Source organism: Calidris pugnax, unplaced genomic scaffold (genome assembly GCF_001431845.1).
Source record: "Calidris pugnax isolate Ruff unplaced genomic scaffold, ASM143184v1 scaffold270, whole genome shotgun sequence".
In the NCBI taxonomy this organism is placed as follows: domain Eukaryota; kingdom Metazoa; phylum Chordata; class Aves; order Charadriiformes; family Scolopacidae; genus Calidris; species Calidris pugnax.
In genome coordinates, this window is record NW_015091277.1 from 1304040 (window position 1) to 1326945 (window position 22906).

Consider the following 22906-nt stretch of genomic DNA (forward strand, 5'->3'; position numbering starts at 1 on the left):
TTTCCCACCCCTCTCTCTTGAATCACAGAACCACAGAATGATGTGGGGTTGGAAGGGATGTCTGGAGATCATCTAGTCCAACCCCCCTGCCAAAGCAGGTCCACCCAGAGCAGGATGCACAGAAACATGTCCAGGCAGGTTTTGAATGTCTCTAGAGAAGGACACTCCACCACCCCCCTGAGCAGCCTATTCCCATGCTCTGTCACCCTCAAAGTGAAGAAGTTCCTCCTCATGTTTAGATGGAACTTCTTTTGTTCAAGTTTGTGCCCATTTCCTCTTGTCCTGTCACTGGGCACCACTGAAAAAAGACTGGCCCCATCCTCCTGACACCCTCCCTTTAAGTATTTATAGGTGTTGATCAGATCCCCCCTCAGCCTTCTTTTCTCCAGACTAAAAAGACCCAAGTCCCTCATCCTCTCCTCGTAAGGATGCTCTTCAGTTTCCAGTTACACTTCTTGATTGCCCACCAAAAAGCACTGAACTGTACTAAAACCCTCTTCTTACTTCATATCCCTTCCATCTTTCACTTCTATCAGCCCTCATTTCTGCTCCTCTGTTATCTGTCTCCTAGGCTGTCTTCTCACCTTTCCACTACAAGAGATGGGTTGAAGCTTCACAGATCTCCTCTAACCTCTTGGGCTGGGGAGAGGTGGGTAGGTACTTATTACTGCCTGTTCCTCTGGAGTATTTTCCACTCTCCACTGCTTGGAGGGAATGACACCAACGCTTTGTTTTCTCCTTTTCCCGTCGCTCACCCTGAGCCCTCTGACATCTCTAAACTCCTCTCATCCCCCTTTTCTCTTAGTTCTTGGCAAAATCTATTTGGATCCTTTGGATCCATGACCCTTGAGACCAAAATCTGCTCTGGCTGCATCGCCGCAGCATTGTCAGAAAGCTGCAGACCCTAGACTTAATTTTGATTTTTTTTCTAATGGATAATTTTCCTCTTTCACTCATATTTAGCCACAACAGCAGGCAGAAGATTGCTCTGAGACTGAGGAGATATTTAACTTGGTCCTTCTGAGAGCAGAAGAGGGGTTGGTGGGTAGCTTTGCTGTATTTCAGCTCTTCAGATGCTCAACACAGCTCTGACAGAGCAGGCAACTACCATTATAGATATGTCTAGATAATCTCATTTTTTTCTAGGGTTTGTACAAGACATACTAAGAGTCTTGGTGAGAGGACATGGACCCAGTTTTCTGGAAAATCAGACTTATTTCAGGTTTGGCAGGATGCAGGCTGAAAATTTAGGCATCTGAAGTAAATCATTGATCGCTTTTGAAAATCTCAATCAAATTGCTTCACACAGACAGGCATGAAATCAGAATCCACAGACACCAGCACCAAAGGGCTGGTTGCTATTATAGAAGATCATTTAGTACAGGCTGTTCTAATTTAGGTTAAACAAAGCTAATCCTGAAGTGATGTCTTTCTTACACTGGCCTGCGTGCGACCGTGCCTTTGCACATGTGTGCACAAACAGAACAGGCAATTGTTTATGGAAAGTAATAGATATGGCCAGAAGATACCTCACGGTGCCAGGTAAGACATTTTTCTCTCATGTGGAGATACAGGGGATTCAGGCTGTGGTTTTGCTTTTTTCCTTCCCAGGCAAGTAAAAGAGTACTGAATGGCATGGGGAATGCACAGGAACAGGAAAGCAGATGTTCTGGGCTCCCAAAATATTAGAGGGCACTTACTGGGTTTGATACTAATCCACCACGGCTGGGCAGGGTCCCTGCAGAGAGGTCTGTAACCAGAGGCTCTGGTACTCTGCTGGGGTATTGTTTGGTCTTGGGTTTGCAGGAAAAGCCAACGCCTTTGGAAACTGAGACTTGACTTTCCGTGGATGGCCGACATGAGTCACGGCTTGCTGAACTTTTAGGGACTCTCTCTGTGAGTGTTTCTAGTGCTTCCAGTACTTACATCTACCTGACCCTACTGCAGAGGATCGTTTTGGGGAACAAACCACAGCAAACTGTGGTAGGAAATATTTGCAAGAGATCTATCGCCCTGCCCCAGGCACACATTTGCAAAGAGGAAGCCACCAGTTGCATGCAACAATTTAAAACAAAAAAAAAAAAAAGAAAAAGTTTGCATTGGCTGCATAAATCCTACATGCTCTACTACATATCCTAGAATCCCAGAAGGATATCGTAGAATCCCAGAAGTATATTGCCTAGATAAGCAGCATGAGCTCTCTTTGCATCAACAGAGGCTGTTGAAAGGACTTTATGACAAAGCAGCAAATGAGGGTGTAGTTTTTGCATCCAAAATCACAGTAAAACCAGCCTTTTTTGTGCCAGCCTACGAGGAGCTTACTGGCGGGAAGATGTGCAATGTGTGAGTAATGGCTACATTTGATCCAGGATCAGGCACTTCGGCATTTGGACTTCTTGCAGACATAGAAGCAGCCAGGAGAGGAAAGAGTTGGGCCTGTCATCCGTGTACCTGTATTTTCATAGAATCACAGAATGGTTAGAGTTGGAAGGGACCTTAAAGACCATTTCATTCAACCCTCCTGCCCTGGGCAGGGACATGTCCCACTACACCAGGGTGCTCAAAGTTCCGTCCAACCTGGCCTTGAACATCTCCAGGGATGGGGCAGCCACAGCTTTTCTGGGCAACCTGGGCCAGTGCCTCACCACCGTCATTGTGAAAAATGTCTTCCTAATATCTAATAAAAATCTCCCCTCTTTCAGTTTGAAACCATTAACCCTTGTCCTGTTGCAACAGGTCCTGCTAAAAAGCCTGTCCCCATCTTTCTTATAAGCCCCCTTCAAGTACTGAAAGGCCACAATAAGGTCTCCCCGGAGCCTTCTCTTCTCCAGGTTGAACCCCCCAACTCTCTCAGCCTGTCCTCCCAGCAGAGGGTCTCCAGCCCTCCCAGCATCTCCGGGGCCTCCTCTGGCCCCTCTCCAACAGGTCCATGTCTCTCCTTTGCTGAGGCCCCAGAGCTGGAGGCAGCACTGGGTGGGGGGTGTCTCCCCAGAGCGGAGCAGAGGGGCAGAATCCCCCCCCGGCCCTGCTGGCCATGCTGCTGGGGATGCAGCCTGGGATTTTGAGGAATAATATCATGGAGAGCTCACATTTCCCCCTGGTTTCCCTCTCTTTGCTCTTTTATTCATGTTTTCTTTCCCTCACACTCCTCATCCCATCCAGAATAACAGAATTAGCCAGAGCGGGCTCATGTCACTTCTCAGTTGCTTATGCTGCTAACAGAGAAGTCCAAATGAGCCATGCTACACTTTACTCTAGAGGCTTATTCCTCGAGAAAGCTGTTTCGGCTCCCAGGGAAGTCAATGGAAGTCTAATTAGTCCCAGATGTTTAGTAATAACAAGCACTTCCTTTTGGTAGAGCCAAACAAAAGCAGTGTTAAAACCGTTAATTAAATGGGTTTGGCTCTGTCATCAGGTTATTAACTAATTCCAGTCATGGCAGCCAAGCTAATACGGGCTCTCAGAAGGAGATATAATCTTACCATGCTTGACACAAAAGGCATGAACTCATTCTGCCAGTAAATTAGCCCACGTCTGGGCACACAGCTCAGCTTGCACACCAGAGGAAAAGATCACCGACTTCAGCATCGGGCTTCCACCTAATCCCTGGGCTTGCTGCTCGTGCAAATTTTGTCCTACAAGAACAAGAGCTTGATCCAATGACTTCTATAGATGTTAGATCAGGCCCTATTGCTACTGACTGTGCACACGCTTGCCTACATCTTCAGTAGATCTCCTTGTTCTCCATGGGTTGCACTCCAAGATATTGAGCAGCTCCCCCCGCTTAAGGACAGGAAGGTAAAGGTCTAAAGTGGAGTCTGAACACCATAGAAAAATAGGAAGACATAGCTGTTCATCTGTGGAGCATTCCAAGCTGGTGCTTTAATATATTCACAACCCTGTGCTTTTTACAAAATTCAAAGGTGTTTTTATTGTACAAAATTCCACAATGAAAACTACCAGCCAGTTTCTTACATAACCACTTTAAAAATAGAATTATACACCTCTTTGTAGTGTGTTAATTTTGACATTCACTAGCTGGAAGAAACAGAAGTGGAGCAGCAATTAGACTCTGAGTTATTTACCTGGATAGGTTTTGGTTTGACCTCTATTTCTCTTACGTTCCTTAACATACAGTTCTTGGCATTAACAGAAAACCTGATACAGCTCCTTTTGAGGCTGTTGAACCCTGTTGGTAGGTCAGGCTCCTACTGTTGATGACCTTCTTCTCACTTCAAAGGGTGAATCTACTGTCAGAGTATGGGACATAACATATGTCAGTGCCAGTTTTTAGCAACGCAACGGGTTGGCCATGTTAAACCCATCACAGAATGAGGATCTACATAACTTTTCTTTCAGCCAGTCCTCTAGTCCATAATATCTTTTTTTAGGGAGAAACAGCAGACATCTGGCCCAGGACTGGGTTCCCTGTCTTTTTTCCCACTTTTATCTTTAAAACACCTTTTTCCTGTCTAACCTATGACCTTTAAAAATGGATATATTACTCTTTTGCATTGAAATGTAACTGTATGCAGTGAGTTCCCAACAGTTTCCTTTAGAAATATAAACATTTCAGTCCAATGTTAGCTGGTTGAAATTCATTCTCCAAGACTTTTTCTTGTAAAAAAGCATTCACCCCAGAGATGAATTTCTTCACATTAAACCCAGTTAAATATGTATTGCACGTGAGGGGCAAATTTCTCCTCTTTGAGTTAACTGTGGACCTGTGACCTTCTGAGCAGATCTTTGTAACGTATAGTGCAGCTGTTTCACACCTGAGATTTCTCCTACATCCCTCACTGGTATTAAGTGCCAAGGCTAATTGACCTCATCTGCCTCTCCTGTCTGGCCCCAGTGGCTGGAGCAACATAGCACAAACAAAGAGAGGGATCCAAAGAGGTTCCTGCCTCCAAGGTTCTTGATTCCCATGGTCGGGTGTGGATTTTCTAAATGGCAGCCACAAGCACAACAGACACAAACTGTAATTTCCTTTTTTAGCTCAAGTCTCGTTGTTTTGGAGCTCATGGGGGATTTGCAATCAACTCCAAGGAGTGAAAGATTGCATCTTGGCCCGCCCTGGCATAGGTTTGTATGCTTTCAGTTGTTCAAAAGGACCTGATCAATTAGGAAAAAGCAAAGTTCAGACCAAATCAAAACATCTTATGGAGGCACATAACTTTGAGGAGGGCTTTCCTACTTAATTGGTGTCATTTATGACTGTCCTAAAAAGGTGATGCAGTTACAATGCTCAATTTTCATAGTGTTTCTGTGAAGCTGTCATCACAAAGTATCTCTGAACTTCGTGAAAAGCCTCAAGACCTTAGAGGACTTTTTCTTTTGGTGTGGTTTAACTTACACATCCCTCAAATCAACAGTAGAGCTTTACAGTGGCCTCTTCCACCACTGTATTAGCTTTTTAAGCAGATCTGCTTGTGAATGAAGCAAGTGCAAAACACGGCAAATTTTCCTTCAGTCCCTGCAGCCCAGAGCACTGTAGTGGTGCAGTTGAGGGGCACTTTGAAACCATCTTAAAATCCACAGTTAAAAATCAAAGATGAGAATTTTACCCTTCATTTCTACACACCGGCAGTGTAGCACCTGATTTCTTCAGTTTTCAAGGCATTTTGTGTTCCTATGCTTTAAACTGATGGCTAAAGCTTTGCCTGCGGAAGCAAAAAAATGAACCCACGCCAATGATGATCACAGATAAAACCAACACAAATGTTAATATAATTAGGAAGTTGGTTTTCTTCAGATCCTCTTTTTCACAGTCTTCTGGTCTAAGGTTCCCGATGTGTATTTCTTCCTGGTACCCAAAGTTCTGAGTGTAGTGGCACGTTAAGTGCTCCACGTTGGGGATCTGGACATTTTTGTTCTGGATCATTGAGGAGAGCCAGGTGTTTCCACAGCAATTGAGTGGGTTCCCAGTGAGATACAAGTTTTTAAGGGAATTTTCTAATGCTAAAATATTGCTGTTCTGTAACGTACTAAACCTATTGTTCCGCAGGTCCAGAACTTCCAGTGGAGAGTCACTACCCCACTTAGGCAGCCAGTTCAGCTGGTTTTCAGAGAGGTTTAAATGTTTAAGGTGGCTAAAACAAGGCAAGTCAATATTTAAATCTACCAGGCTATTGCCATGTAAATACAAATATTCCAGAGACTTTTCCAGTCCTGATAATGCTTTAACTTCTATTTTCAGTCCGGGGTTCATGGAGAGATCCAAGACAATCAGAGAAGTCTTGTAGAAAGTGTATGCTGGTAGGATGCTCAGCATGTTGTCGGCGAGGTACAAGTACTGAAGAGTAGGAGAATCAACAAATGATACACAACCACTTTCCTCTCCAGCAAGTCTCTGCTTGGCTAATCCTGAGTACATGCTGCAAAGGCTGATATTATTGCTCTGTAGATTAAGCAGTCTGAGGCTTGGAAGACTCGAGAAGATATCAAATTGCAGAGTCTGGAGATGGTTGTTTTGAACATAGAGCTCCTTCAAATTTGACAACGTGCCAACATCCAGCACCAAGTTCTGCAAAGCATTGTAGCTCAAGTCGAGGACAGTTAGGGAGATCAATGTGCTGTCATAACTTACTGCAAATGCCTGAAGACAGTTTTTACTGAGATTAAGGGTTTGAAGGGACAACATTGATTCAAAGAACTCATCGGGAATGGATTTGATTTCATTATAACTTAAGTCTAAATATACAAGCTGGGATAAATAAAGTGAGCTTTTGTTTCTACTTTGCTTCTGATCAAGAAGACGAAAAGAGGCATCCAGCCATTCATTTTCCATGTAGTCCATTTTATTATGAGGAGATTCAGCGGTGAGCTGGATTAAATTCTTTGACAAATTCAGAGTTACCAGTTTGTTTACCTGGGGGAAGACTGGGAAGTGAAGCAGTTTGTTTTCACTCAGATCCAAACATCTTAAGCTATATTCGTCATCTGACTTTGCGGTGTGGAAGGTCTCAATGCTATTCCTGCTAAGGTCAAGTATCTCCAGCTGCCTGAGGTTGAAATCAGAGATGCAAGTAATTGAATTCATGGAGAGATTGAGCTTGGAAAGGTTCACCAGAGTCTCAAAAGCACCTTCTTCAATTTCCATGATGATATTGCTCTGAAGATCTATCTCCACAAGATTGGGAGATCCCTGAAACATCTTGTGAGATATCATTATAATACTGTTGTCTGCCAAGGAAAGATACCGCAGTGCTGGAGCTTGCTTAATGAAATACTCAGCCATCCCATTGTACAGACTGTTGTGGGACAAGTCCAATATTTCCACCTTGGGTAAAAGTCCAATCCCCTCTGTCCCATTCTGAGCAAGCTCATATAAGTGATTGTTGGCTAAATTTATTTCCAGCAAGCTTGTCATGTGTGCAAAGACGCCAGGCGTGATGAAGCTTATCTGGTTAGAGCTTAGATCCAGGCACTGGAGGGAAGTGTAAAATGATAACGGCATTTCAGGGATGCTTTGTATCAGATTTCCAGACAGATCTATTTTGTTTACATTCGGATGGAGCCCACGAGGGATTTGGTGAAGGTCTTTGTTGTGGCACAATGCCTGCGAGTTTGTCTGCCAGAAAGAGAGAGAAAAGGGGTTGTCACATGAGAAGTGAGAAACTTCGTTGCATCAAATATAAAGAAAATAACATTCAGCATCCAGGCAGATCCTCCTTCCGAAACACCGATCACACTATTTTCTCTCAGCATTCAGACAGCGAGAACTACAACCTGAATGCTTTTTTGCAGTTAACAGCACTCATTTCATTTTAAAGACATTTCTGACTTGCAACAACAGAGTTTTATCTGCATGTGATACTTACTAAATGTTCTCCTTTTTGTAGCTTTCTCCCAGGCTCATTTTAATAGTTCTAAGTGAAGGGGTGTTGCCCTCTTTCCATTGCAATCAAGGACTGTTTCCTCACTTTTGTTTTGGTGTTTAATTTTCTCAGCTTCACTGGTGTGTTAGATTTTGCAAACTCTACTCGCAATAGTAAGTAGTACTTACAAGAGCTCCACTTTTTTGGTTGCATAGCTCCCAAAATAAGGAGGTGGGGAAATGTATGAGATCCTGAACCCATCTCTCTCCTTCTAAATCACGCTCCTTGGGTATTTAATCGTGTCTTCCTATGGCCATGGCTTAGTTAAACAATGTATCTTTAACCAAATGGGTCGTTGAGCTACTAAAACATTTCTGGTGGAAACCTTCAAACTCCTCCTTTTACTATCCATGTTTATCCTCCTCCTAAACCAACAACAGTTCCCTTCTTCTTGTGTGTGGAGCAAGCCCTATGAAATCACCCACACAAGACACCCGTGACACAACACGGAAAAGAAAAATGAGGTAAAGCTAAGTTTTGAGAGGAAAAAAAGCTGTGACATACAGTGAGGGTGACTTCTTTTCAGTCCAATTCTCAGCAGCAGGGTAGAGAAAAAACCCAAGTGTCAAATTCATCTTCTAGATGCGTGGCTGTTTAATTGCAGCTAGGGCTGAATCTGTGGCCAGAGCAAAATTTGGAGTGTGTGCTCATAAGGAACATTGGAAACATGAACATGCTCATCCTTGCATAAATGTCAAGCTGTATTTTGTTATTACGGAGAACACAGAGCAGCAGGAGGAAGTGGAATGTGAAAGGCTTAGGCAGCATTTAATTTACTGGAGGAAAACTCTTGTTATGAATGTATTTGGGTGACTGGGTCATGGACTGTTTGTAGAAAGATCAGAAAGAAAAGAAAGAAAAAAATCTGTTCAATCTTAACTTCTGTGGAGAAGCAGAATCCAGATTCCATGACGCAAAGCTTTTCAGACATGAAAGAAACATTAAAAGTAAAAAAAAAAACAACCAAAAAAACCATCTGTTTCATGTGAACTTTTAGGTGAATGAAGTGGCAGGTCTGTTTAGGAGAAGTGGGGCAATAGTCAGCATTTTGTAAATCTCTTTTGCATCATGTGAGTTTTGGAGACCACACAAAAATGTGCCAGAGAAGCACAAGTGCTCATCCAAACTCTAGATACACACAGGCTGCTCCACAGTCCTTCCCATGATACATCTTTCCTCAAAGATCCCCAGTAAATGGCCTGTTAAAACCTGAATCCCCTCCTTTTTTCCCTCCAACTCACTCACACAAACCCCATCTAAATAAAAGAAGGGAAGGGGATTTTCTAGTTCCTTTTTTCCCTCCACACAAACCCCAGCTAAATAAAAGAAGGGAAGGGGATTTTCTAGCTGCTTCTTTCTGACACTGTTTCTTTCCTGCAAAGCCACGGTAGAATTGCTTATTTTCAGCTAGAATGTGCACGGAGTTGAGTTTAGCTCCGAGGCCCAAAAAACAGAGCAGGAAGTTTCTTCCTCCTTTTGTGGAAGAGGGAGAAGCCAGAAGGATGCAAAAATCCAGAGTGAAAAAGCAGCAGCCGCTTTGCAGCCTAAGGCAGATGCCAGGTTTCTTCCCACACTTTGAGCCAGATCTCAACAAGGGTTGAAGCACCCTCTGCTCCCTCTGGGCACCCAGCATCTCAGCAAAGCCCTGATCCAACTCCTGTCGACGCCAGCCAGCTGGTTTTCACTGAAGTCGACGGGGGAGAGGTCAGTCCCAGTTCACCAAGTATCTTGCAGGATTGGGCCTTTAATCTGCATCCACGGAACCCTCCCAGTAATAACAGGCACTGATAAAATCTATACCTCCCACTGTCTGCCATTTGTTCCTATAACTTTTCCCCTCCCATTTTTTTTTTTTTTTCAAACATTCATTCCTTTTCACTGACTATTTTGATCCTCGCTGAATTTCTTATCTAGTCTGTTCTGCACCATCTTTTCTTCCCCGAGGCTCAAACTGCATGAATTTCATTCTCATCAGCGCTAGGAAGAAAAGATGAAGCATGTCTCAGTGGGATGGAGCAAACAGCATCTGTTTGTGTGTATCTCCCTTCCTCCCACCCCATAGCCCAATGGGTTGGCAGCCTGAGGCTGGAAAAGAGATTTTTGCCAGTCTCATGTTCTGACTTCATCATCTCTGCCAGTGCTGCCACCAGTTTGTTTGAAGTCCATTGGCAAAAACTACTGCAGGGTGGGGAGCACTTGGTCCCTTTGGTGTCTGGTCCCATTCAGGTGATGGTGAAAAAACGACCCAACAGCTCAAAAGCTGAGCATCATTTGGATTCTGACTCCCATTCTTCACAGCTCAGCACTGGGTGGAAGTTGTCACCCAGCTTAGTCAGAGCCCTATGAACGAAGCAGCTGGATCCAAGCCTCCACTCACGTTCTCCTGTATCAACTCATGAGCGTTTGAAACCCAAGAATTTGGGCTGGAGCCACTTGAATGATGTCTGTGCCCATCTCTAGAAGAGCTGCCCAGGTGGAGGCTCAGCTACACAACCAAACCTTAGCAATTTGCCCGGGTACCACATATCAGCTGACCTATGACAACTGATTATGCACATGTTCTTGCATCACCTCAGTGCAAGGTTAAGAAACTAAAAGCCCTTCTCTTCTATAAATTATTTGAAAGATCCTGCTTTGCCAGTTAACATGAATTAGCAGAAACATCTTTCTTTGGGAGGTAAAGCATGAACTAATTGAAGCCCTTCTCCTTGGAAGGCAATGTGAGTCAGGAAGAATCTCCTGACATTTAAGCAGTGCCTTGATGTCTCACAAACCGGTAGATGTGCAGTAACTTGTACAATCAGTGCAGCTCACTCCCATATCAGGGCTCTGGTAGGGACTGCTTACTACCCAAAAGCTCTTTTAAAAGACTTTGGTTCAATGGCAGGAGCACCAGGGGTGACTCAGAGAGGGGCACGGGTTTCTGACTTGTTCCTCTTCTTATGGGATTTATCATAGAATCATAGAATCATAGAATCGTCTAGGTTGGAAGAGACCCTTGGGATTATCGAGTCCAACCATCTACCCTACTCTATACCTCACTCCCATATCAGGAGTCTGGTAGGGACTGTTTAGTTCCTACAAGCTCTTTTAAAAGACTTTGGTTCAATGGCAGGAGCACCAGGGGTGACTCAGAGAGGGACTCAGGTTTCTGACTTGTTCCTCTTCTATGGGATTTGGGATGAAAGGTTCCATTTCTCAGCCTTTGCTATTTCATTTGGGATGAAAGGTTCCATTTCTCAGCCTTTGCTATTCTGAAGGTATTTCCACAGGGAAAGTACCACATACAACAGCCAGGCTGTGATGAAGAGTAAACATGTGAAGCAAGCAGGACTCTCAATGGACCCATCAGCTAATCCAGTAGCTCCCTCTTTCTTTAAGCTGTGTTTGGATTTACACCCTTCTCCTTCCATTGGACCAAACGCCCAGCAGAAGAAGAAAATCAACATCGACTTTAATGATGCTGAGCTGTTAATTTATACCAGATGAGCATCCCAGCCCCTGAACTGCAGCGTGTTTTCTGTCAGGGCCGAATTTATCCCAGCCTTGTTGCATAGAGACATGGGTTGTTGGCTTGATGAAAGCAGTTTACAGTGGAGTGGTGGAAACAAGCATGTGTTTACTTCTCAGCCATCGGCCTGGTCTGTGACCCATCAAGAAAAGGGACGGGGAGAATCTGCTTGGATTATTGCGTGTCTCGCCCAGCCTTCATATGACTATGATACATGGGACCCGAGCTGTCATGTTTACAGTGGCTTCATCAGTCTTCCCTCTCCAGCCAATGAATCGAGCTATCCGGTCACCTTCCCAAGATCTTTTTATATATACTAGGTCTTAATTTCTCTGGAATTCAGGAAGTGCAGCAATACGGCAGGGTGGGCCGGAATGGAATGAGTCCCATAAGGGAGATTTGTACAGCTAGCAAATTATTTTTTTTCCCTATTTTGGAAGTTCTTGAGGGTTTGTGCTGAACAGCTTCAACGTTCAAAAAAAACAACAACAAACCACCATAAGTATTTTTAAATGGCCTGTTACAGTCGGCAAGCACTTGGATAGGGAAAGGAGCAAGTTCAGCTATGAATAACATTTATGATATCGCACCAGGTGCTTGCAAAAATTCAAGGAGCAAACTTTATACAGGAACAAGAGGCTTTGTCACTTTTTCTACCTCCAGCAGAAGTCAGGCACAGCTTCCCTGGTCACAATGCTGTGTCAGGGCAGAGAAGGTCAGACTCCCTGTTTCTACAAAAGGGCCAGTGGAGATGTGTTTTACAGAAGGTGCTTTATTTAAAGCACAAAGAACTGAGGCCTGATATAAAGGAGTCGATTTTAGGTCTCGCTTCTTTCACTGTCTTGGCCACAGAATGCCTGTAGTCTTGGGGAAATCAGGTCAAATTTCTTTCAACCAGCTTCCCCTTATTAAAAAATGGAGATAATGACTTCTCTTTTTTCTCCCCTTTTATGTGCAGTGAGGACATAGTGAGGACATAGCCCAAGAACAGCCTGGAGAGCATCCACTAACGCAGCAAAGCCCATCTCTGCTGTCATGGAGAGCCTGGTCCTGGTCGGTTTCCTTTCTCAGAGACCACAGCTATTTGTGCAGCGCCTGGAACTAATGGGTCCCCACCTCATCCAGAATCTCAAGGGGCCTGAGCAGGGAGACAGTCTTACCATTTCACAGGACGTCCCCTCCGTGGGCTGATTGTTAGAGGTTCCTCTGTTCACCACTGCCAGGAAGAAGACGATGTACAGTTTCATGGTTCTGCAGGAAAAAAGTCATTATGGTTAAATTTCAAACGTGACACAGTGGTCAATGCATGTGAAAGTTGGCACCAGATCATTGTCTAACGTGGAAAAGCACACACTCAGTGGAATAAACTAACCCATCTCCGAGCCTACAGCACTTTGGACCTGCCTATTCCCTTTGAGGCTGATGGGAAAAAGAAATTTATATGAGGATTTGAAAGAGAGATGCGGTGTGATTTCAGCTGCTACCCAAATGACACCTGGGCCACCCAATGAAGTCCAGATGCTCAAGCTGGGTACTGTGTATGGCATCACTGAGAAAAACAACTACCAGAGACTGAGTGACCTTCCAGAGCCACCTCACTCTGTCCATAGAAGGAGTTCAGACTCAGCCCAGCTGGGCTGAAGTTTTGCTTTTGGTGTGACAAGTCTTGACCAAAGTGAATGGGTGGCACTCAAAAACACCAAACACTGGGATCAGTTTCCATTTCCATCCGCAACGTTTCCCACTCCTCTCATCCCAGAATGTCAGAGCTTTTACAGGCTCATCCGTGAAACATAAACAGCCTAAAGAATGGACTGAGAACTTTTTGTCCAAATGTCAGTTTTCCGTTTTATACATCCCAGGTACGGGCAGGCTTTTAAATAGATTTGAGAGCAGATGCCTTAAAAAGAGACAGATAGATACAAACAGTATGGATTTGCGTGAAACAAAGGATCCATCAGAGTATAACTGTTTGGAAAGCACTCCAGAAAAAAAAGCATAGAATAACTGCAAAAGGAGTCAAGCACCATGAGGCCTGTCATTGGCCAATGGGAGAAAAACGAGCACCTGTCCTTCAAATGGCTTGTTTCTAGGTGGACACTAATAAGGTTTTTGGCTGTGGTCATCACTGATGTGAGCTCCAGATATCTCTTCTTTATGACAGCCCCTGTTGTAAACATGCTGAATCTGTCCGTATTTGTATGGCTTCTTGCAGGCAGGTCTCAGCTGATCCTGCCCACATCCAGAGCTGGTGAGACACGTGCCAGCTCCCCACTGGAAGCCATGCAGGAGTGCTTAGCTAGAACTGCTCTTAAGTCTTTCCAGGAGCAAGCCTGCATCTGGCAGACTCCAAACGCACGCAGATCCCGTGTGTATGTGCCGCCAAAAACCAACATCAACGTACTGTTACTCAGCGGCTTCCACCCGCAGAGCAAAAGAGATGGGATCATTCCCAGCTGGTGGAGATCCCTCAGCTTAGTCACAGTTCGAGGAACGCAGCTGACGGCCACGCTTCCGCGCAGCAATGGCAGTTACTGAACAGCAAAGCCAACGGGTTCACTATCATAGAATCATGGAATGGTTAGAGTTGGAAGGGACCTTAAAGATCATCCAGTTCCAACTCCCCTGCCATGGGCAGGGACACCTCCCACCAGACCAGGTTGCTCAAAGCCCCATTCAGCCTGGTCTTGAACCCCTCCAGGGATGGGGCAGTCACAGCTTCCCTGGGCAACCTGTTCCAGTGTCTCACCACCCCCACAGGAAAGAATTTCTTCCTAAGATCTAATCGAAATCTCTCCTCTTTTGGTTTAAAAGCACTACTCCTTTTCCTATAGCTCCACTCTCTTGTAAAAAGTCCCTCCCCATCTCTCCTGTAGGCCCCCTTTAGGGATTGGAAGGCTGCTATAAGGTCTCGCAGGACCTTTCTCTTCTCCAGCCTGAAAAATCCCAGCTCTCTCAGCCTGTCTTCATAGGGCAGGAGCTCCATCCCTCTGATCATTATTGTGGTCTTCCACTGGACCCGTTCCAACAGCCCCATGTCCTTCCTGTGCTGAGGGCTCCAAAGCTGGACGCAGTACTGCAGGTGGGGTCTCACAAGCACAGAGCAGAGGGGTAGAATCACCCCCCTGGCCCTGCTGGCCACACTTCTTTTGATGCAGCCCAGGATGCGGTTGGCTTTCTGAGCTGCCAGCGCACATTGCCGGCTCATGTTGAGCCTCTTGTCTACTCATACCCCCAGGTCCTTCTCCTCAGGGGTTCCTCTCAGTCCATCCTCTGCCCAACCTGTATTTGTGCCTGGGATTGCCATGACTCAGGTGCAGGACCTTGCACTTGGCCTGTTTGAACTTCATGAGGTTCACACATGTTCTTCTTCCTCATCACCCATCATTTTGAAACTTCCTAAATTGTAAGTTCATAAAGCAACTGGGAAATTGATTTATATGAACACAAAAATGTGATTGAATGGCTTGCTGTGTAAGACAGATCTGTAGTAAGCAAGGATGCTGTCCCTCAAGGTGCTTCTAAGGAGGCTGTCATCTGAAGCAGTAGGATGTGGTGGTCTCTTATTTAGGAGACCACAAGGACTTACCAGAGGAGGGTAAGCTACTCCTCATGGTACAGTATGACCTCCTTGCTTATGAAGATTCCCTTCCCAAGGTGGTTTTCAGTTTAACTATCCAGATGAGGAGCTTTCCTCTGGACAGCCTTTAGACCCTCCTCAGCAACACTTAGTGTGACACAGCACGGCATCCGCAGAGGATGATCAGAGCACTGGAGGAACTCTCCTATAAAGACAGGCTGAGAGAGTTGCAGTTGTTCAGCCTGGAGAAGAGAAGGCTCTGGGGAGACCTTATAGCAGCCTTCCAGTACCTGAAGGGGGCCTTCAGGAGAGGTGGGGAGGGACTTCGTATGAGAGAGTGGAGCGATAGGATGAGAGGTAACGGTTTTGAACTGGAAGAGGGGAGATTTAGATTAGACCTTAGGAAGAAAGTCTTTTCTGTGAGGGTGGTGAGAGCCTGGCCCAGGTTGCCCCGAGAAGCTGTGGCTGCCCCATCCCTGGAAGGGTTCAAGGCCAGGTTGGATGGGGCTTTGAGCAACCTGGTCTGGTGGGAGGTGTCCCTGACCATGACAGGGGATTGGAACTGGATGATTTTTGAGGTCCCTTCCAAGCCAAACCATTCTATGATCCCCCTCCTCTCTTCCCTCTGGACAGGTCTCTGGTGCCCACCACCCTCTCCCAGTGCAGAACTTGGGGCTCACAGATTCCCCATTGCCCTGGTGTCACAGAGCATCACTGCTGAACCCTGCCTGCTGGCACTGGTACTGGTGTCTCTAACTGGCACTAGTGCTTCTAACAGCTAAAAAAAACAGTCCCAGAGCAGCAGTAGCAACAACTTGACCTAAAGGAACTTTTATTGCTCTGAGGCTTTCCCAGAGTCAAAGCAGTTTCATGCTCGGTGCCAGTTTGCTCCCGCTGGCAGCTGTGGTAAAAATCCCAGCATACCTCAGAGCAGGACTGAGCTCTGAACCGCGTTCAGTGTCACAGCTTTCCATCACAGTGCTTCCAAATTACCCAGCCCCATCCACAGCTGAAAAATACAGGTGATTTCAGTGAGTAGCACCCCCAAGGAATCTTCTTAAGTGGGTCATATAATTTAGCGTCTAGAAAAGGCACGGTACCCGAACCACGTCAGCATATCCACTTAACAGATGGGAGGGCAAAGGCAGAGAAGAGCACTGATTTGCCCCAAGACACATTTGAAACCACGGAAGAATCGGGGTTTTATCCCCGTTTGCCCAGTTCCCCCTCCAAAACAATATTTGCCTCTGTCTCTGTTACAATATTAATCCTGAAACCACTTAATAAACGCTGCTTGTAACTAACAACAGCAACACTTTCCAAATTTCCTCCCGAGGTAATTTTTGTTACTGCTTAGACAATTAACAGAGTCATTTTCCTGTGCCAGAGAGGTTAAATACGCAAGAACACACAAAACACAAACCAAACTCCCCAGGGTCTGATCCTTTTTCACACAAGACTCCTTGCTGCTAAATTAGAGCCTTCAGGGTTAAAAAGAGTGAATATTTCACAATTACCTTCTTCCAAGGGTTTCCTGCATCCCCAGACACTGCTTATCATGTCTTTAAAAAGCATATCCAGCTCTTCCAAACCGGCTCAGTCCCGGCACCGAGGAAATTGTTCTTCAGCTTCACGTTCACCCATTCGGGACGCCAAGAGGCTCACTCCTAACTTCGTAACGAAGGCATTCTCAGGGAAATAACCTTATTTGGGACAGTGTCTGCTTTAAATTAATGTTGCTTGTCTTCCTCTGGGTTCCTCTCCGGGCTCTTGCTGGGTCTTAGCCACCGCTGTGCTCCGGACGGAGTCAGCTACTGTGCGACATCCTGAAGCCCTTGCTCGGGGCAGGCGTTGAGAAACAAGGGGGACTTCTTTTTTTTTTCTTTTTCTTTTCTTTTTTTTTTTTTCCCCAGAGAAACTATCAGGATGGAGCCAGGGGTTTGCTCAGGGGAATAAGTGACTTATCGTTGCCGATGCCATTGTTTAGCTGGATGCGCGGTGCAAGGCGGGGTGTTTACTTGAGGGTTGTGTGTCCTCCAGTCACGTTCCCGGAGGGTTGGAGCCCTCCTACCCCTCCACCTAAATCACTCTCTGCATCGTTAGGAAAGCAGTGCTTGAGGATCAAAGGTTTCACATTCACGGCTGATAAATTTAAAAGCCCCAGAGTCTGGAAACCTGTCCTGGAAGAGATAACTCTTTGCAGTGGTCCCACTAATCAAAGTGTGATAGCGGTCTGCAGGGCAGGACAGGGGTGACAGTGACAGCCCCAACGCACCTGATTGAAGGGTTTTTCATGGCACGGGGCAAAAATTAGGGATAAAGGGAGGGGGGAGGTCCAAACATCTGGTTAAGCTGCTGCTGAATTTTTGGCAGCGAGTACATAGTGCTGAATCTAACCAGAAAAAATTCCCATTGCAGAAGGGATGCTTTTCTCATGCAGAAGACGATTTCGGATTGCCTGTGAGTTCAGAGTTTTATTTATAATTTTGTGCTGCCCTCTAGGGCTGGAGCAGCTGTTTAATTGCTGGTTTCCTCACTTCCTCTTGCTAATTAATACCTGCTTTGGGAAAACCCGCCTTTACATAGATTTCCCTGCTTGCTGTCTCCCAACCTCATGAGCCCGAACTGTTGCAATACCCTTTTCCCATGGTTGAAATACTAAGCCAAAAAGCTCTTATCATTGCATTTTCTTTGCAACGTGCCCTGAAATGAGAAGCATAAATGAAACGAAGAGGCAGCAATATGCCTGTGGGTAGAAGAAGGGCATGATTAGGTACAATGGGTTGAAAAACCCACGTTTAGCTCTCAGGAGAACAGGCTGATAGTGAGATTATCACAACCCTGGACAGGTTCCCCTCGACTTGCCTGGTTTTCATCAACTTCCCCTAAGCACATAGTGTCTTGAGCTTCCCTTGGTCGGAGCTGGATGCAGCTTGGTCCCTTTGGCGTGCTACCTTGAGCAATCCCCTCGGGGTAAGCAGAAAATTCACGTTGAACCTGAGGACTGCTGCAGCATCCAGAGGTTTAAATGCCCTTTAGATGCTCTGGGTTTAGAGTTCAGCTTGTCAGCAGCATGCAACAGAACTTGGGATGCCACTTTCGCAAGGAAAACCTCAAGTATTTGAGGTCTTCAAGAAAAGAATTTTTTTTTTTTTAAATAGGATATTTTGGTTTGATTTGGAGATGGAATTCAAATATCATGCCTGTAATGAAGAGTAGCGAGTGCCCTGGATGATTTCATCTTCACATTTTCCTACACCTGGATGTTCAGAGCATTGTGGGAAGTTTGGACTTGCAGGGGTAAAAATAGCAAGGCTTTTGTTGGTTGTGCTTTTTAAAAAACCATATCTGCTCTTCAAGCTGTTCTACCAAGTGGCCAAGCAGCTGTGCCAGCTGAACTGTGAAGAAAAGCCTGGACAGAAACAAATGCCAAAGCAGGCGGGAACGGCACGCACTGATTCTGCTGCTGAGGACTTTGCTTCATTAAAACCACCACCTTAGAGGCACACCGGGAAAGATCAGCAGTGTCCCTACCATCTTTGCCCTTTCCTAAAGGGGATCTGACAGTGAACAGTTTCAAAGACCCTGAAGCATTTGGCTGACTTCCCTTTTTCAATATTTTCATGCTATGGGCTGCCCAGCAGTTTATTCCCTTAAAGTGGTGTTGAAACCTTAGCGTGGTGGCTGCTTGGTAGCCACGTCTGCACAGCAAGGGTCCTTTCCATCAGAGAGATTGGGTCCTCTCCATGGGAGGGATTGAATCATCTCCATGATTGGTGAGATTGGAGAATCAAACTCTTTTGCCCACCTGCACAAAATAGCAAGGGCTGTCCCACCCAAGTGATGCCAAAGGGGTTGCACACGTGACTGGGTGAAATCAGGCCCTTCCTAGTTTTCTTGTGGTCTCCTCAGCAATTCCTGCCTGCTCAGTTTCTCCCAACTTCACCCAGATTTCACCCCCCATCACATCACACATGGCCGGAGGCACTGTGGGGATGAGGGATGGTGGGCACCTCATCAGACCTCTCTTCTTCTCCAAAGCCCTCTTCTCAGCCTGGCCCAGAGCAAGAGGGAAAAGCAAATCCCAGCCACTGGCTCTCGCCAGCCTGTCCGTAATCTGCTGCAGGTTCCCAAGGGTTTCGGAAAAAACAAGAATATGTCTTGATGATTACATGTCTTGAACCTCCAGACCTTTTGGACCCCGTCCATCCATAAGGCTGCTGCTTTCTAAGGCACTGCTTTTGGGTTGAGTCCTGCGTCGAGCTGCATGAATCAAATTCTCCAGAGAAGTAAACTAAACAAGCTCCCGCCTTAGAAAGTGGGCCTGAACTGCAAGGGCAGGAGCAGGACAAGTCTTGCTCCCTTTGGACTGGAATAGCTCCCCGGTGATTCATTCCACCAGGGAGCTGGAGACAACATTAATATTAATCCTATTAAAAAATAAATAGTCCATGCCATCTTCAGTCACAGCCTCTGAGAAGGAGGTACAAGTTCCAGCTCCTGAGACCCTACAACATGTCCAGGAGCTGCTTCTCCCACTTTGGTTTCCTCCTGCCATCTGCACTGTGCTTGGTCTCTCATGGGCAGATGCAGTCTCCTGCCTCTTCGGTGTCAAGTCCATATGCCAAAATAAGGTCTCCTACATCTCCTGTAATCCCAGTGTGGCTTTTCTCCTGTCTCTTGAGGCTGCTGCCTACCTGCCTTCTCTCTCTCTCTGTCCTCTCTCCACATGCACCTCTATCAGGTGTGCAACCAACAGCATTTCCCCACCAAAAATTAACCTTTCTAATTAATTGGACACCCGGGGTTTAGTCAGTTCCCCTATGTTATTCATTTTTTTTCCCCCACTCCTTTCTCCAGGAGAGAAAATGAAAACAAGTGATTATTGCATGAAGCCCACCAGCCTGGAGACTTTGTGAGTGAGGGGCTGGGTGAAGGGACAGCAGTAGATGGGAAAATGAAAACACTTCCGTCAACAAAAACTGACATAAAGTGGCATTTGAGGATTAAACTATTTGAACATGAAATGCTCTCCCTGGAGAACCAAATTCCTGGAGAAAATGAAATCCAGGAACCAAACCAGGACCCTTTTCTCACCAGCTTTAATCTAAGTGCAGCCGAGAAAGAGAGAAGTTGGTTTGTAATTCAGCAGTGGAGTCAGCGTTTGAGAAAAGGAACACTCAATTTATGTGATCCAACAAGAGATGAAGTGAGGAAAATTATTTCTAATAGATTTGACTTGTATGATACTGGTACCCACCCCCTCGAATCCACCCATCACTGTATCAGTAAAAGGCCAAGCACTGATACAGTCACTAAGCTGTCACCATCTGCTTTAGAAAGAGGTGCCTGGTAGTGAAATTTTGTTACTGAAAACTAAAGGATTTCAAGCATTTTAGAACATTAAGATGATCCTAAGGTTGAAATGATGACATCTTAGTTAAAAAAAAAAAAGACCACACAAATTTCCACTGTTGTGGAAAGCCAAACTTTGGCTTCTATTTAAGGGAAACACGTTTGTACTTTTATCAAAAATACAGCAGGGTCTGGCTTTAGAAAATTATCTTGACTTTTACATAGAACTAGGATTCTCTGAAACTTTACTCTTTCCAAGTATTGCCTAAACATTAATTCCTCGTCCTAACAGCCCAGATGCAGCAAAACTCTACCAGTAAGTCACCGCTCACCCAAGGTGACATTCAATCTGCCAGGATCTTGAGAGCAGGGAAACAACCCTGTCATCTCACACCTCGTGCTCCGGCAGGGAGAGTTCAATGACAGCCCGGAGAGTAAGAGGAGCCCAGGGGCCAAAGAGCTTTTTAAGCCCATTTTTGCCCCCCCTGGGGGACTGTGTGATTTGCCCAAGGCTGTGTTAGGGATCAGTGTCGGAGAGAGCTGGGGGAGAGTCATTTAATCAGTGCACGATGCTGAGCTCTGCAGCACTCCTGGTTCAGAGCGCTATAATGCAGTAACACCATAAATAGACTAAAGTCCTGTGAAGAAAGGAGAGAAAAAAAAAAAAAATACACCACCACATCTCCCCTTTCTTCCACTACTGTAAACACAGAGAATAATAACAAAGCAGGCATATGACAGCTGTATTGTTATAAACTAACCAGTGCCTCCTTAACGTAAAGGATCTCACTCGCTGCAGTGCAAGTCCCTGATGGATTTAAATATACAGCTGTGTGCATTAGAGCCCTCTACACAGTGTGTTTAGTCCCTTCCTCAGCCTATTCATAAACACAGTATATTTTATTTATACAGTACCTTCCTCAACTGTGTTATTTTTAAGAGGCTGCAGCTCTAAGTCACCGGAGCCCCCGTCTCTCCTGCCGGTGAAAGCTCAACTTTCCAGCAGGCTCCCGGTTTTCACACGCGTCTCCACGTACCTGCTGTGTGGCTGGAGGAGGAGGAGGAGGAAGAGGAGTAGGAGGAGGAGGAGGAGGATTCGCCTCTGCTTGCAGCCTTCTGCCTCCCGGACTCTCCCAGCAGCCTTTCCAGCGCAAGCCGAGGAAGAGTTTCCTTGGGGAAGTCGTACCTCTGTTGCATGCCAGCTGACTAAAACTCTGCGAGCTCCGAGAGAAGTTTGAAGTCACAGGGAAAAAAAAAAAAAAAAAAAAAAAAAATACTCCCCATAGACTGGTCCTTGAATTCATTCCTTCGCAGTCATGAGCTCTTATATATTCCCAGGCTCCCACGAGCACGTGAATACATACCTCCGTAATAGTTTTAAAATGTGTGTGTCCTCTGCACTTCTCTTTATTTTCCATTTCGTTCATTCAACCTTGGCTTATTTCCTGCAGTTTCTCAGCTGGTAATTACGCCCCTCTCGCATTGACACATGAAACAAGTCTGTGAATACCACAAAAAATCCCCTCCGCGGGCTTTCGGGGGGGACACGTGCTTGTCTCTCTGAAGTTCGCCGTGCCTGTCCCACGGATGTGAGCGTGTGGCTTTCAGCTGCGTGGACATGCAGGTGCTCGGGGACAGGTTTCACAAGGGCTGGGGTAAATCACTGCCTGCAAACCCTAAACTCCACATCCCTGCAGGATGGGGTGCGGAGGAAAAAAAAGTATATCAGAGGGAAGTCCTGTAATAAGGCAAACACATCGCCTTTGGTGTCCCAACAGCTCAGGTGTGTCTCTGTGGCACAGCGGTGGGATGGCCAAATGTACCTTTTGGGGAAAGAGTAAATTCAATTTAATGCTTGAATGGGTAATAACATAAATACCTTCCAAAAAGGGCAATGGGGCAGACCTTTATTTCTTTTCCTTGGGTGTGAAACTCCCTTTTATTTCAGAAGCAATGCTCTTGGTTAAAACAGTGGAACACCTGCACACTGTCCCCTTCTGCTTAGGACTTGGGTCTTTCCAGTCTTGAGATGAGAAGGCTGAGGGGACATCTAATTAATGCGGACAAATACTTAAAGGGAGGGTGTCAGGGGGACGGGGCTGGTCTTTTTTCAGTGGTGCCCAGGGACAGGACAAGAGGAAATGGGCACAAACCTGAACAGAAGAAGTTCCACCTAAACGGGATGAGGAACTTCTTTACTGTGAGAGTGGTAGAGACCTGGAGGAGGCTGCCCAGAGAGGTGGTGGAGTCTCCTTCCTTGGAGACATTCAAAACCCACCTGCACAAGTTCTTGTGCAACCTGCTCTGGGTGGACCTGCTTTGGCAGGGGAGTTGGACTAGATGACCTCCAGAGGTCCCTTCCAACCCCATGTGATTCTATGATTCTCCTCAGAAGAAGTGCCTGGGCAGGTGTCTGCTGGCTCCATGTGTTAGTTTGCAGGAGCACAAACCTCTGATAGAGTTTTGCCAGCTCCTGACCAGGTGTCTTGGGTCCAAACTGAGTCTTGGCTTCACCAGCAAGGACCCAACTTCCCCTGGGACACCCCACCAGGGAGCCCCAACCTGGACCACTGTAAACCT

General features: G+C 45.9%; 1 protein-coding gene across 3 annotated transcripts; it reads right to left on the minus strand.

Annotated features, from left to right (window-relative positions):
* Positions 1–3905: 3905 nt before the first annotated feature.
* Positions 3906–21533, minus strand: LRRC32 (leucine rich repeat containing 32). Of its 3 annotated transcripts, none has more exons than XM_014960620.1 (3): positions 21364–21533; positions 12552–12642; positions 3906–7573 (listed from the first exon to the last, which is right to left on the minus strand). In XM_014960620.1, exons 2-3 carry the CDS (start codon positions 12636–12638, stop codon positions 5633–5635), a joined length of 2028 nt encoding a protein of 675 aa, XP_014816106.1. In that variant the 5' UTR covers positions 12639–12642; positions 21364–21533; the 3' UTR covers positions 3906–5632. The 3 variants fall into 3 exon arrangements, with proteins under 3 accessions (XP_014816106.1, XP_014816105.1, XP_014816104.1); XM_014960619.1 differs by lacking the exon at positions 21364–21533 and adding an exon at positions 21242–21351; XM_014960618.1 differs by lacking the exon at positions 21364–21533 and adding an exon at positions 16489–16854.
* Positions 21534–22906: the final 1373 nt, after the last annotated feature.